The following is a 15,846-nucleotide window of genomic DNA, read 5'->3' on the forward strand; positions in this document are numbered from 1 at the left end:
ACAGCTTGTTGAAATGATAAATGGTGCCTTTCAGAATGCAGCTCAAGTGTTGCTTGCAGCTAGGCTGTTAATGTATCCCTGGGCTTTGCAGTGCCCTGTTTTGTTAATTAAAGGAACAACAACAAAAATCTTTTGCTTAGCCTAATCTGATGGCACCAGTATTTCAGTTCCTTTGTAGAAAATTGACATTTGGGGAAATGAAACCTGACTAATAAGGTACTTAGTTGCAGAGTGGAGTGGCTGTTACCACTACTGTATAAAAATGGGTGTTGAAGGGTGTCCTTGGCCTTGGTTGCAAATTTATTCTGTCAACAGGAAAGATGCAGAGTTACAGTTTGAAACCTGTATTCTGTATTAGTGCTGTGTTGTCCTCGTGCGTTGTGATGCCGTTGTTTATTAATTGGCTTGCTATAAAGCAATGTTACCAGCCCACCAAAGAAGAGTTGGAGCCAGATATTTACAAGTATAAATTTGACATATTTAGTGTTACTGAAACCTGACTGTAGCATTGACAGAAGTAGATATTCCCTTGCTGGTCCCAGTCTACACAGGAAGGACTCACGCACACATGCACACTTTCTACCTACTGTACAGGAGGGAGTAAGAGTGTCAAGTGTCATACCAACTGTTGGCAGCACTGGTTATGTAAGAGAGAGCATTCCGATAGACACTAGTGAGTACCACTAAATCGTGCCAGAGCTCCTGCAGAGTTCCTGCAGCTGTAAAGGGCTGGTAAAATGATGTATTTAATATGAGTACCTCGTGTGAGCTGTGGATGCTGCAGAACTCATGCTATCAATTCTGAAATGTCTGTAGAATACCTTAAACTATAGGCTGTGATTTCTCAAAGTCAGAAAATGTTGCATCTCATATTCAGGTGTATATTTTGTAACAGACTTCATCATGAGGGGGTGGGGAAAAGGAGCAGATTATGGAATTAAGGTAAAGTTTTCTTAGGTGCAAATGATTACAACGTAGTTGCTGCTCTGCCCTTTAGTCTGTTTAGATTAAAAAATGTAATTGTGACTGGCCTTTTGAAAAGGTTAATGTCATAGAGCTGTGGTAAACCACAGTGGGAACCAAGAGGGAGGCTTGAGTCAAAGGTGCTAACCTGAGTCTAATTATTTGGATGGTGGAGTTGTCCATAGTACTTGGAAAACATGTTCATAGTGCTCACCTGTGAAGAGGCAGATGAGGGGCTCTGTTTCAGTAATATGAAGCCTGCAGTAGTGGCTGTGTTTGTAAAGAAATGTTGCAGAGAAAGAGAGAGGCAGGCTAGAAGTCCCTCGAAGTTGAAGATGGTAGTTGACTTCATACATATTTGTCAGATTGTACCAATAAAGTGGATCAGAGACCAAGTCTGAATTCTTGTAGGAAGCTGAACAAGTGACGAAAGGGTCTTGCCAAGGGTATACGTATTACATAGGCAAGGAAGAGAAGTTTCAAGAGATTATGATGTAGCAACAATGAAGGGGAGAAATGGAATAGGCATTGGAGAAATCACTAGACCACATGTGTTGGCAAAGTGGAAACTTCATCTGGGATGAAGTTGAAGATCTAGGCTGTGGTTTCACAAGGATTTCAAAAGATGTAGCCTTTCTTATCTTTGTGCTCTACTTAGTGCTGTCTTCTGCTGAGATGGACTCTTCTGAGCTTTCTAGGCTTAGCACCAGCACCTGTGCTTCATGAACTGGATCCTTATTTCTTCTCTGGGTGTCACTTCGCAGTGGAAGAATTCTCTGACTGGGCTTGCTCTGCAGCTGCAGAAGTGCTTATATAGCAGTCCTCTGTAGATTTGAATTTCTTGAATTTGCCTAATTGTTTTCAGTATGAAAAAAGCCTGCAGTAACAAGTGCTGTAGTTTAACTGTAAATTGTGTGAAGAAGTACCTGCCTCATGTTTGTTTTGGAAACTGCTTCCTTTATTATTATCAAACATTTAGGGTCCACAACTGAAATTGGGAGGCTGACAATAATATTTTCTGTCTACCTTCTCCTCATGATTTGTGACTTTATAAATGGCTTGTGTCCAGTCAGTTGATTTCCCTTACAGGCTTTGAGAAGTCATTGGTTTTTACTAAGGATGGCAGTGTGTTTTCTGTCACTATTTTGGAATTAAGGGATGTGCTTTTCTCTAAGATATATTCTAGTTAAGCCTTAGATGCAGCCCTGAATTATTCAGTTTAGGACAGCTCTAGGGCTTTGTTGTGCAAGAAATAGACCAAATAATTTTAAATGATCCCTTCTGATCTTTTGAGCCCAGGCAGCAGTGTTGATGGAGCCTGGGCATGGCAGTGACTGTGTACTGTTAAATCATACCAATATGTTATCAAAAGAAACAGCAGCTACTGTGTTTCACCACTGCTGACTTGTCAAAGTTATCTTTTCTCTGTTGTGATTGCTGTACTGTGCCTGATGCCTGCTGAATCAGGATAGTACAGTTCATGAAGGGAAATGATAATCAGCCATAACTACGTACTAATAAGGGTTTTGAGTTTGATGTGTTCCCTGCATCTCTCTGAAGTTGAAAGCAGGGGTGCTGGTTTGGAATCAGACATCAGCTTGACTGTGCTGACTCTGCCTTCATCTTGCAGGAGTGGGTAGGTGAGCGATGTCTGAAGTCCCTCTGTGAAGACAGTAATGACTTGCAGGATCCTGTCCTGAGCAGCACGCAGGCCCAGAGGCTGATGCAGCTTATTTGTTATCCACACCGACTGCTGGACAATGAGGAAGGAGAAAATCCCCAGCGGCAGAGGATTAAACGCATTTTACAGGTGCAGGCTCCTGGCAGAATCTAAGTGTGTCCTAGTAATTGCCTAATGTAGTGCTAGAGTGGGGTTGTCCAAAATGCAGCCCTCTGAGGGGTCTGACACTCCTTATCATGGGAGCTGAGGGTGTACGTTGACATAGTTTGAACTGAGATGGGAACTCACATGGAGTATGCGTGCATGTGTTTCAGAATCTGGACCAGTGGACCATGAGGCAGTCCTCTCTGGAGCTGCAGCTCATGATTAAGCAAACGGCAAATAATGTGAGTTTCTGCTCAGAGGGACCATACAGGGATGTGTGTTGCCAGTGTTGAAGTGGCTGCTTGTGAGGTGGTGGGGAGGTGGCATGGCAGAAGTGGGAATAGGGAGAAAGTAAACAAAGAGGGAGTCAGGCCTGTGAAAGCCAAGCGTGAGAAGGATGCGGTGTCTGAGACCTGAACAGCAACAGCCATGGGGAGGTTGGCAAACTGGGTTTGTACTGAGCTGTGTTTAAATGTGCAAGCCCTGTCAGTGGGTGCTCTGAGAGAAGGACTTGGCTGTCTTTTCTCCCCAATCTCCAGGAGATGAACTCCTTGTTAGAAAATATAGCTAAGGCCACCATTGAGGTATTCCAGCAGTCAGCAGAGACCAGCTCTGCTAGCTCTGCTGGCAATGGAGTCAACAATATCAGTAGCTCAGGAAGTGCTACGCCTGCCAGCAACAAGTCCAAACCCATCCTCAGGTAGGTGTAGTCCCAGCATGCAGCTGCCTTGTAGTCTGAATCATAGGTTGGATTGCAAACAAACTGCTTTTCTCTCCTGTGGTGTTACAGCTCCCTTGAAAGGTCAGGAGTGTGGCTGGTGGCCCCTCTGATTGCTAAGCTTCCAACATCAGTGCAGGGCCACGTGCTGAAGGCTGCTGGAGAAGAACTGGAGAAAGGACAACATCTGGGGTCATCGTCCCGCAAGGAGAGGGACCGCCAGAAGCAGAAGAGGTGAGTCCTGGGGAAAGGGCAGGCAGTGCTTGCCATGCTGATCCCCCAGCCTGGCACGATAGCTCCATCTCTGTTCTCTCCGCAGCATGTCCCTCCTGAGCCAGCAGCCATTTCTGTCACTGGTGCTAACATGCTTGAAAGGACAGGATGAGCAGCGGGAAGGCCTCCTCACCTCTCTGTACAGTCAGGTCCAGCAGGTAGGTGTCTTCTTCCCTCACTTTCCTCAAAGGCTCCTCCAGCAGGCAGGCTATTGGGCATGTCCTTGGGGATGTCTGCCTGATTGTATGCTCAGTAAGGCAAAGATCTTACCTTCGTGCTTAGGGTGCTTAGCTGACCATCTCTGAGTCACTGGACGGTGGGTAGTACAGGCTGCTCTCTGTAAACATCAGCGTACAGCTTGTGAGGTCTGTCCTCTCTTCTGAATGTCTTAGATTGTTACGAATTGGCGGGAAGATCAGTACCAAGATGACTGCAAAGCTAAGCAGCTGATGCATGAGGCCCTGAAACTACGGCTGAATTTGGTGAGCAGTTGCAGAAGAACTTAACAATATGGGGTGAAGAGTTGTCTGCTTTTTTTCCTTTTTTTGGAACACGCACACACTGGAACAGCTATGTATGTCCTGAGGCAAGGAAGTAGGAGAGGCACTTGTGCTGCTTCTAGGTCTTGAGCCCTGAGTGGGCTAGGGTGCATGGAAGAGCTCCTGTGGAAGAACTCCCTTGCTCTGTTTCACCAGGATGAAATCCACAGTCTTGGTCTCTGTTTTGGACATGTAACTCTATCCTAGCCAAAACCAGCACAATGGGAAGGCACATCTCCAAAACAGAGACCAAGGCTTTTGCAATCCACAGTGCTGCTGCTTACATCTGAGATTTGTCCTGCTGACTGCAGTCTCCTTCAGCTCTCTATAGGAGTTGCTATAGCACAGAAGTGCTCTGGTTTAGACTCCTTTCTCACTTCTAAATCTTAGTGTTTCTTCATGGTGTCCTTGTGACTAAACTGCTTTTCTCTGCCAGGTGGGGGGAATGTTTGACACAGTTCAACGCAGTACACAGCAGACGACTGAATGGGCTGTGCTTCTACTGGACATCATCAGCAGTGGCACCGTGGACATGCAGTCAAACAAGTAACTTCCTGGCTAACTTCTGATCCATATACTTCCCAAGGGAGGCAGTTGTTAGCATGGCCCCTTTTCTCATGTGAGCTAGCTGTCTCTAGACAATCTGACAGAAGTACTGTGACAGCTGAAAGAGACTTCGGAGTAGTAGCAGGCTGCAACCGATGTTCTAGTATCCAAGTGCACTGGTGTGTCCAGAGCAAACTTGTCTTTTCAAATGCAGAGAGAAAAGCAGGGGAGAGCTGAGGCTGGACCTGGTTTTTGGAGAAGCTCAATGGATAGACAGGAGCCTGGTCTTAATCTGTAACAGGGCACTTGTCTCAAGTGTGAACACCCTGTGGTCTATAAGCAAAAGGAGGATTAGTATGGGAGGCTAGTCTGAAGAGTGCTTGGCACTTCTGACTGTAGGCTGTACTCTCAGCAATCTAGTAATGTTTGGTGTTACTATGATGGCAGAGGCTTTATATCTGCTTTTCAGGTGACTTTGACCTTTCTGCTCTGACCAACAGTGAGCTCTTCACCACCGTGTTGGACATGCTGAGTGTTCTGATCAACGGCACCTTGGCTGCTGATATGTCCAGTATTTCTCAGGGCAGCATGGAGGAGAACAAGCGGGCATACATGAATCTTGTCAAGAAACTCAGGGTGAGGGACACCAGGCCCTGTATCGGGAGCAGTGTGTACTGTGTTGTGGTTGTCCAACTATGTAGATTTACCTGTGTCTCACAAATGGTACTTGTCCTGTTGCTGCTGTTCAGATGAAGCTGTGGGCTTGGCCCCAGAGGCTCTGTAGGGCTAAAGGGTGCAAAGGTGAGTGGTAATGCAGGGATGGAGGATGACATCTGAAGAGTCACAGGTGGGATTTGGATGATTTTTCCTGAGCGATTCTTCAGGTCTTCTCTATTCCACTTCTGCAGAAAGAGCTGGGGGACCGACAGTCTGACAGCCTGGAGAAGGTGCGACAGCTACTGCCACTTCCCAAGCAGACGCGAGATGTCATCACCTGTGAACCTCAGGGATCCCTCATTGACACCAAAGGCAATAAAATAGCTGGATTTGACTCTATCTTCAAGAAGGAGGTAAATGAAGCTTTTATGTCTGCATCACAGCTCCTGAGTGCAGGTGTCACCTTGTCCTCCGATGTCTTGAGTCTACACAGCTTGGGAGGCATCTGTATGCAGCACCTTGTTGCCTACTGGGCTTGCAGTGGTTGGCTGCACACAGGCAAGGTGGCACATAACCACGTCTAAAAAGGGCAAAGCTCAGTGTTAATGCTTGGTGATACATATTGCTATGGCCTGAGAAGTTATTTAAATTTTAGTTTTGTACTTTTGGCTATATAAAGCTTAAAGAGAAACCCATATTCTCTGTCACGTGAGTTGCTGGGCAGTGCCAGTGTGCAGAAGACTGGCAGAGATGGGATGAAGGAGACTGTCAGTTGTTGATGAAGGCCTTTAGAAATGACTGCTTTGCCACATGGAAGAGCAAGGACCACTAGTAAGGGCTCAGGCTGTTTACTGGGACACATGTAGTAGAGCCTGAAGAAAGCACAGAGTTTCCTGTGCCCTTGTAGGAGAGACAACAGGGACTTGGAGGTTCTTATCTCTTTTGCTTTAAAGGGTTTGCAAGTCTCTACAAAGCAGAAGATTTCCCCTTGGGATCTGTTTGAGGGTTTAAAGCACTCAGCCCCCCTCTCCTGGGGATGGTTTGGGACAGTCCGGGTGGATCGCAAGGTGTCTAGGTTTGAAGAACAGCAGAGGCTTCTTCTGTACCACACGCACTTGAAACCCAAGCCCCGCAGTTACTACCTGGAGCCGTTGCCACTGCCCCCTGAAGAGGAAGAGCCTCCTACGCCTGTGGCTTTAGAGCCGGAGAAGAAAGCTGCAGAACCAACCAAGGCTGATAAAACAAGCTCCAATCCTGTCACCTCTACTGAAGAACGCAAGAAGAAACAGAGCAAAACCAAGAAGCGCAACCAATCTGCCAGCAAAACTGAGGTAATTGACTGCCCAACAGCTATGGACCTCCCATATCCACCCCTCCTAGTCACAGGTCACTCCCTTGAGTCTTCCTGAGGAGCCTGGGAATGGTGTAATGGTGAAGATGGGATGTGTTTTCTTTCAGCTGGGAGTGACGGAGCTCTATGTTGCTCTCTCTAGCCTGGGGCAGGGCAAACATTTTCTTAATCCCTGATGGGAGGTAAGGAGGCTGCCCAGCCTTCCAGCATCCCAGGCTTCCTCCTGTGGACTTTGCAGTCCTTTCATACTCTTCATCCATTCATGAATTCCCGGTGCACGTTGATCTTTCTTATTCCTTCTTTGCCTTTGCAGGATTTTGTGTTGGGCCCTAGCCGAGGGGTTTCATATGGAGTTGGTATGCCTACAGATCTCTTGCATCACCAGTCAGGAAGCACTATGTCAAGGCTGGCATATGGGCAATCACCAGTGGGTCTCTATGCCCAGAATCAGCCTCTTCCCGCAGGTAGGTGCACAGGAGAGGTGACCATATTGCACCTCTTTGGGAATCTCTTGTAAGGACCCCTTCTGTGAGATGGTCCTGCACAGGTCCCTACAGTTTTCCCTTTTGCCTGTCACGTGTCTAGATACAGTGATAAACAACCATTCTGGAGCTACAAAGCTCCAGTTAACTAGTCAACCTGTTTATTTTCCTCTTGCAGGTGGCCCTCGCTTGGACACATCCTACAGACCTGTACGCATGCCACTGGGAAAGCTTGTTCAGAGTCGTCCTCCCTATAGTGGAGTGTTGCCTCCAGGGATGGGGAGCATGATGGGCATTGACCCTTCCTACAAGCCAGCAGTGTACAGACAGCAGCCTCCAGTGTCCCAGGGACAGATACTGAGGCAGCAGCTTCAAGCAAAGTTGGTAAGTCAGAGCTGTGCTCTTGCTGTTGCTGGATCCCACAGTACAGTAAGCCTAAGCTGTTTGCTGGGGCTATCCCTTCTAGCCAGAACTCTCCAACCCTGTCTCTGTTTCTGCCCTGGAAAGATGTTGTCACTTGTATCTATTCCTCTCGTGCAGCACTGTGTTTGCCACCTGCTTTGTGGGCCCACGTCACTAACGGTTGGTGGAGTCTGTCAGTGGGGCGCAGTGGGGCATCTGTCTGTTAGGCAGTGAGAGGGGCACATCCTGTCTGCAGGGTGGTAGGGATATTAGTGCCTATTAGTGCCAAGTAGGGTGAGGCAGAAGTCATTAGCATCTGCACTCTGTGCAGCAGCCTCATGGGCTTAGAGTGAAGCTACTTGTCTGGTTTGGTGGGAGCTACTGAGAAGAGAGCAGCAGTGGCCTGCCCCTTGGAGAGGTTGAAAAAAATGTTTATTTGTTGCTTTCTAGCAGGGCCAAGGCATAATGGGACAGCAGCCCGTGCGCCAGATGGCACCAACCCCATCCTATGGAGCCCTGCAGCCCTCCCAGGTAAGTGGCAGTGACTGCAGGAAAGACTGGACTCTGGCTCCAGCACAGGGCAGCATCTTCATTTCTGCTGCTAAATCCTGAAATCTCTTGGCTCTTCTCATTTACTGAGGAGCATGAATATGAGTCCCAGAGATGAACAATCTTGTGACAGTATCTACAGGAGGCTGATGTCCTGTGTTCCAAATTCTCTTTTGTACCTTACTCCATGATTGATAAAGGCTTTTTGTTTCATTTCAGGGTTACACACCTTACGTCTCCCACATAGGCCTTCAGCAGCACCCCTCCCAGTCGAGCACAATGGTACCTCCTACCTATTCTGGCCAGCCCTATCAGAATTCCCACCCCAGCTCTAATCCTGCCTTGGTGGATCCTGTTAGACAGATGCAGCAGAGACCAAGCGGCTATGTACACCAGCAGGCCCCTGCCTATGGGCACACGTTGGGCAATACACAGAGGTACCTTCCACCCTACTGGATGTTAATAAGCTGTATTTCATCAAGGGCTTCCCTGCTCTGCTCAGACAACCCTAACAGCAATTGGTGAAAAGCCTGTTCTCCATGCTGTGTTATATGGCATCTGAGTCCTTTGTACCCTCAGGGGAACATCTTTATCTGGCTTTCAGTCCTGGGAGGAAACAGAGAGACAAGATGAAATTCAGAGATGCTAGTTGCAGTCAGGAGACAGTGTTACCAGCCAGAGAAGGATGGAATTGGGAAGTAGGAGATAAATGACCTGGGAAAGTAATAGTCTTGTTTTTAAATCCAACCAGCAGATCACCATCAAAGGGCTAGATGTGGGATTTCTACTGTTCCTGAGCAGCATAAATCCAGTACGGAAAGCATGCAGAACAGTGGGCCAAGGGCTGTTACTTCAGGCTTCTAAAAAACCAGGTTGGATGAAACCCTTGAGAGGCTCTAGTGTCCCTCACCTTTCTGCAGAGAGGCAGCATGGATTGCAAGGAGCTGTTTGGGCTGTCTGTCTTGTTGATGGCAGAAGCTGGGTTTGGGATTAAAGAAGCTGGCTGCCCATGAATCTTTTACTCCATGAGCTTGCCCTTTTCTCTTGCAGGTTTCCTCACCAGTCAATACAGCAAGCCCCCATGATGAGTGGGATGAACCATTTGGGTCCACAAGGAGTCCCCTCAGGAATTCGACCCAGCCAGATACTGCCTGACCAGCAGCAGCAGCAGTACCTGAGGCAGCAGCAGCAACAGCAGCAGCAGATACTGAGAGTGAGTGGTTGCTGACAGGTGGAAGGCTGCTGGAGCTGGAGGAGGCTTGCCCAGTCCTGCTTACCTCTGTGTCAGGTGGGATGAACCATTTGGGACCACAAGGAGTCCCCTCAGGAATTCGACCCAGCCAGATACTGCCTGACCAGCAGCAGCAGCAGTACCTGAGGCAGCAGCAGCAACAGCAGCAGCAGATACTGAGAGTGAGTGGTTGCTGACAGGTGGAAGGCTGCTGGAGCTGGAGGAGGCTTGCCCAGTCCTGCTTACCTCTGTGTCAGCAAGGATGTCAACTCTGTTGAGGACTGACTGTAATGATTTCTTAGGCAGTTCTCCCTTCCTTAGAGCTGGCCACTCCTGATGGAGACACCTGCTGTGCTGCCTTTTGCCAGTCACCCAGCATGAGCTAAAGGGAAGTTAGGAGCAGTAAAGGTCTGTTTAGTCGTCTGTGGCCTGCATCCCACCTCTTCCTGCTCCAGCTGAGCCCATAAGATTGTGCAGAAAGCTAGCTGTCTTAGAAGTGTTGCAGGAGCTAGAAACAAAGTGAAAATCCCTCTGCCCACAGAAGAGCAGGTAGAGTTGTTCCTTACAAGATCATTTTTAGAGGCATGTCTGCATTTTCACAAGATCAAAATAAGTGTTGGTTGCAGTTTCCAATGGCTGGAAATCTGGTGTGAATTAGTCTACGTACTCCACATCTAACAGCGGATGGTGAAAAACTGATCCAAAGTAAGCTGTTTGACGCAGCCATCTAGGTTCAAAGAAGTTTACGGGTGTGTGTCAACAGACATGAGTATTCCATGGATTTACATTATGGTCTTATGGCTATGATGAATACATTTGTTGGAGTTACAGAAATGTATTGGAATTGACAGAGAAACACTGAAATAGTCAGGGTTAATTGGTGAATTGCATACCTTATGACAAGGCCTAGCAAACCTGTAGAATATGGGGAGACTTTACGTGGCACTGAGCGCTGAAGCTTTGTGTTCTGAGAGGGGCCTGGGCGAGACAGTGGTTCCTGCAGAGAGCTGCAGTCAGCAGTATTTGAGAATTGCTGCCTTGCACTGGACAAGAGGCTGCCTGGAACATGGTCAGCAGCTTTTAGTCCTTTTGATGAGGAGCACCCTCTGACTATTCACTTGGTTTCTTTTAGCATTCTCCATCACTCATGTTTAGAAAAAGGAAGTGCCTCAGACAAATTGCTAGCACTTCTTCTCACTCAGTTACTTCACATATACCTTCAGCTTTTAGCTGACACTGCTTCATTATTTAAAAAAAAAAAAAAAGCACCCAGAATCTCCTGTTACTGTGAGTCCTGCTGTGTTATCATAGGCATACCAGATGCTGAACAGACTCCTGGTGCTTGAGTTGACTGTCATGATGCAGTGGCTTGTAGAAAGGACGGATGGCCTTTTGGTTTGGCTTGCATGGGTTGGCAGTCAGCTGTTGCAAGAAGGTAGGACATGAAGTCAGGAGGGGTATCCTGGCTCATTTAGTGAGTAATTTACTTTCTTGTGTACACAGGTCATAGCATCCATTTCAAGAATCTAAGAAGTCAAACTGGTTTAAGATGGAAGTTAAGAGGCTTTTCTAGAAATTCACTGCCTTTGGGTTGAATCCTTGTGCCAAGCTTCAACGTGTTTTTGACTGGTTCTTGTACCCAATTATTATTGTCTGCTATGTCGTGTTGTTTACTGGCTCTTCTTTCTCTCTGATGTTTGCCCAGTGTATTCCTAGGGAGCACTTGCAGGTTCCATAGGTCAGGTTTTTCTAACCTCCTCTCATAAGACACTGTCCTTTCTCCTGATTGTATTTTTGTCTGTTTTCTGAATCTGTTCAAGGTTTGAACTTTACCCTTGAGCCAGCGATTGGAACCATACCCAGCATCACTATGCTATTTTTTTATGATCGCATTAGTAGTTTTCTATTTCTGCTAGAAATTCTGTTGATCTAGAGAGTTCAAAACTACATTGGCAGATGGGGGAAGTGTCTGAAAATCAGGATAAGTGAAAAAACCTTGAGACTTGTGGGTATGTTCTGACTTCCAAGTTCAGCATGCTGAGTATTCTCACCATAATTAGTTCTGTCAACATCTAGGTTGGAGCACTGCATCCAGTTTTGTCCTCATCCTTTTACTGAAGTGCAACACCAACTGGCATGAGTGGCAGAGGAGGGCACCAAGATAGATCGAAGAGTTGGGGAGTGTGACTGAGAAGAAAAGGCTGAAATATCTGGGCATTGAGTTAGAGAGGCAGAGATAAAAGTCTCCAAATTTTTTTTTCTTCAAAAAAACCTTAACTGTTCTTGCGCCTTGGCTGTAGGACAAGAAATGGCCTTAGATCATGACGTATGAGATTCAGGGTAGAGGTTAGGGAAAAGTCCAGTAGTAGGAATAATTGTGACCTGGAGTGGATTGCGTAGGGAGGTTATATGAGCTCTGTAGCTACCTCTGGAAAAATTTTTTGAGAACAGGTCAGCCAAATACCCAGTGAAGTCAGTATTGCTGATGTTAACCAGTTGGCAAGAGATGAACCAGCCAACATCTTGAGGTAGCTCTTAGTTGTTTTCTGTTCTTGTATCTTGTTTGCTCGTAGTTATTCCCTGGGTGACCAGTAGACTCGTGGTTCTCTTCCTGCTATCTGCCAATACCTCATCTTGCAGAAGAACTTTGTTACTGTCCCAGTATTTCTTGCCATTTTTCAACCCAGGGCAGGATCCTGGTGAAATCTGGGTAATTTAGGTACCTGTAAGGAAAATGGTGTAAAAGGGTGTATTACTACGTGGAATGTCCTTCCTCCTTCAGCCTTCCCTGTGCATTGTTGCTGTGTGCATTGCCCAGACAGTTCCCTGACAGTCTCTGCTCTTTTGTCTTCACAGCAGCAACAGCAGCAGCAGCAACAACAGCAACAACAGCAGCAGCAGCAACAACAACAACAACAGCAGCAGCCACCGCAGCCACCACAGCAGCAACCCCAGGTCTCCACAGTGCCTCAGCCACAGGCGCAGGGCCAGGCCCCAGGGCTAGGGATGCAGGCTCTTCCCCCTCAGCAGCCCATTGTGAGTGTTCCCTCAGAGGCAGAGGGATGTGATAGTCCAGCACAAATCCAGTGGTGCTCCATGTGCATCCCCCTGCTTCTCCCTCCCTTGTGCTTCCCAGGGCTTCTGTTAATGCCGAGGCTGCCAGACAGGTGGTGTGGCTATAACTTCATTTCTTTCTTTGCAGTTCCAGCGCCAGGGCCTTCAGCAGACACAGCAGCAGCAGCAAACGGCTGCTCTGGTTCGACAGCTTCAACAGCAGCTTTCCAGTAAGCCTTAGTGTTCTTGATCCCATCCCTAGTCTCCTCCCCGGCATTTTCTGTTGCAGGTGCCCTGGTGTAGAGAACCAAGGCCAAGCCAGACTGTCTTGTCTGAGGCCATAAATGATGCTGGCGGGGAGGTGGCATAAAGATTTAGAGCTCCTGGCCCTGGTGTTCTGTGGGCTTCCATGGCTGCTGTCACAGACAGGGTAATGGCATAGATGATGTTCAGTCTGGCACTGTATTCCTATAAGCTGCACTGAACTACTGGATGGAGGATCTAGAAGCAGAATCTGTGTCTGTGCTGTTCCCTTCTGAATGGCCTGCTGTGTTATTGTCACCTCACTGGCTTTTCTGCCATAAAAATGGCAGAGGTGCTATGAAAATGCCCAGAAAAGGACCACAGAGGTGTTTTTTGCAGTGCATTAAGTGTGAGACTGTGCTAGATGTAATAATGCATGGAGTAGGGGCTTATACTTGTTCCTTCATGGAAAATTCTTAGTCCTTGTGACTGAAAAAAACCTCCCCAAACCAGAAGTTTTAATGGGCTAAGTTTCCCACTAGACTGACTCACAAACCACAAGTCTGTGCAAGGATCCCAGCCAGGACATTCAAGTATAGGAAGACCTCATATAAGAATCTGAATATAGCAGAATAGCCCTATTTTTGTATCCTGTCTGTACAGCAAATGGAGCTGTTTTATATGAAACAGGCACATGGGTCCAATGCAGCCACATGTCAGTCAGCACGCAGCTTCTATGCTCCTTCATTGGGTTTGCATCAGTTCCACCAGGAACCATCTGGAGTTCTCATTTGTAGTGTCTGGGATGGAGCAGAAAGCAGGACATAAACTAAGAACATCCTGTAGGAGGGGGACAAGAATACTTTGGGCCCAGGATAGGCTGCATTAGGAGGCTCCAGGGTATCTCTCAATGTGCTATTGACCAGTAGAGGTGAGGAGAGCAGACTAGCCAGGTTATACTGGTCTCCTTTGACAGTCTGATGTAGGGTCAAACATGCTGATGGGGTTTCAGGAAAAAAACTACAGGATTGTATTAATGGACAGTACCTAAGTATACTGTGATCACTGCACATCACAAAAGATCGGTTCCAGTGGTTTGGAAGTTCATGAGTTTCTTGAATATAACTGTACTATGTTTCCTGCCCAAAGGACTTCCAGATGGCTCAAAAAGGGCATGTCCTTCATTTATACCAAGATATTGACAGGAAGCCAGGGTAGTTGTCTCTGAAACCTTCACTAACTCTGGGTTCTGGGTGTGTCTCAGGATGAGTGTTTGACACGAGCTGTCTGAGCAGCTTATATGGCTGCAGTTGTTGTGCAATCTTATAGGGTTGATTTTCTCTCAAAATCAGAAATAAGTCATTCATAAACTCATCCTCCCCGCTAGCTGCCACCTCTCAGGGCTTTGTTACGGTGCACCAATTCCACCACGAGGGGTGGAGAGATCTCTTGAGAAGCTCCAGGATCAGGACTGGCATGTGTCTATCTCTTCCTCCAAGAATGTGGAGTCCTGACTGTGCTGCTGCTTAAAGGCTCAGACAAATAAGCAGAGCAGAGTGCCATAAAGCTTATAGTTTTCTTCTCACAGCCTGTGACACACTCCTCATACTGTGCTGGTGGTGTGGGGAGAGGATCTCTTTTCTGAACCAGACCTTGTGCCTGTCTAACTCTGTCTTGACCTCAACAGATACACAGACACAGCAGAACAACAACCCATTTGGACGCTACTGACCTGTGACGCTTCAGCCTGATCCAGGAGGGAGATATTACTGTGGACTGGATACAGCCTCTTCAGCCTGGCCCACAAACTGGGGCTGCCCCCAACCTCTGTTCGTGGGCCTGTGCCCCCTAGTGCTGCTGCAGCCCATCTCACAGGGAGATGCCAGGAGGATGGTTTTATTGTACAGAGAAAGTGTTTTTACTATACAATTTCTACAAACATTTATGGAGATCCCTTGTGGCTGATAGTTTCCCTTCCAACTTTGGTTTCAGTTTTTACTCAGTTTTTAGTATTTTTGTTAAAATAATGATTAAGACATTGTAAAATTTTGTACTTTATTTATACTGGATGAACCCATACTGCAGACATTCTCAGATGAATACAGAGAGCTTACTTTGCAAAAGGAGTGTGTATTCAGAGCCTGCCTTTCCTCTTCAGTGCTACTCCTAGTACAGCCCAGCAGTACCTCTACACGTGGTCTTTATCTCTTTCTCAGTAGAACTGCTAAGCAGTTTGGTTTGGGAAAGAAAGCCCTTCTTCCCTGTTTGTTTCATAACGTGGTGTTCACATGCTTGCAGGGGTTTGTGCAAGCTTTGTGTGATTTGTATGTTGATTAAGAGCTTTACTGGTAGTCTGTGGCATGTTCCACCAGGAGAGAGGTATAAAAGCAAAGAGGGTTATAAGGGTGTAAAAGCATTGCAGGGTAATTCTGAGCCCTAACAAGCCCAGCTTCCCTGCCACAGCAGTTACTGGGATGCTCAAGCTAGTACCTCTGCAGTCTGTGAGGAGCACTCAGAACACTACTCCTTGCAGCACCATTTTGCTGATAAGCACCAAGGCTCCTCTGCTAGCTCCTTCCTGACAGCCACAGTGCTTTCCCTGGATGGGTAATGTACTGACCTGGCTAATGCAGCCTGCTGCCATGTAGTCTCATCGCTGTAGCAGGCTGCTTTAGCTTTGTGCTCAAGTTGAACCTGGGAACCACCCTCACCAGCATCTTTTTTTTCTCTTTGCTTCTTCCTCAGCCATTAGCTTGTGGACCCTTTGACCTGTGGTCCCTCTGGTAGCTTTTCTTGATCAGTGTCTTCCTTCTGTCCCATCTGTGTGGGATAGGGTGAGGCTCCCAGAACTCTAGGAAGAGCTGCACTTAAATCTAAGGGCAAATAAACAGTTCTGTAGGATAAGCCATAGCAAGAAGGTAAGCCTAGGGAGTAGTGAGGAGGGAGGGATGTTGGGGCTGTAGCCCTCACCTGTGCTCAGACTCCTCTGAGGGCTGTCAGTGACCCAGGGCGC

The 15,846-nt window shown here is 47.2% G+C and overlaps 1 protein-coding gene across 1 annotated transcript in view; it reads left to right on the forward strand.

Annotated features, from left to right (window-relative positions):
• Positions 1 to 12,820, forward strand: part of LOC104472134 (mediator of RNA polymerase II transcription subunit 12-like) — a gene marked incomplete at its 3' end in the record, with an annotated part of 31,242 nt that extends 18,422 nt beyond the window's left edge. Inside the window, 17 exon segments of the mRNA XM_010087695.1 lie at positions 2,594 to 2,773; positions 2,959 to 3,030; positions 3,328 to 3,488; positions 3,579 to 3,740; positions 3,826 to 3,937; positions 4,172 to 4,261; positions 4,755 to 4,864; positions 5,365 to 5,500; positions 5,773 to 5,934; positions 6,475 to 6,852; positions 7,186 to 7,336; positions 7,533 to 7,738; positions 8,207 to 8,287; positions 8,525 to 8,742; positions 9,356 to 9,518; positions 12,393 to 12,535; positions 12,739 to 12,820. Of these exon segments, the coding sequence (XP_010085997.1) occupies positions 2,594 to 2,773; positions 2,959 to 3,030; positions 3,328 to 3,488; positions 3,579 to 3,740; positions 3,826 to 3,937; positions 4,172 to 4,261; positions 4,755 to 4,864; positions 5,365 to 5,500; positions 5,773 to 5,934; positions 6,475 to 6,852; positions 7,186 to 7,336; positions 7,533 to 7,738; positions 8,207 to 8,287; positions 8,525 to 8,742; positions 9,356 to 9,518; positions 12,393 to 12,535; positions 12,739 to 12,820 (2,607 nt within the window).
• Between the last annotated feature and the right edge of the window lie 3,026 nt (positions 12,821 to 15,846).

Source organism: Pterocles gutturalis, unplaced genomic scaffold (assembly GCF_000699245.1).
Source record: "Pterocles gutturalis isolate BGI_N339 unplaced genomic scaffold, ASM69924v1 scaffold15326, whole genome shotgun sequence".
In the NCBI taxonomy this organism is placed as follows: Eukaryota; Metazoa; Chordata; class Aves; order Pterocliformes; family Pteroclidae; genus Pterocles; species Pterocles gutturalis.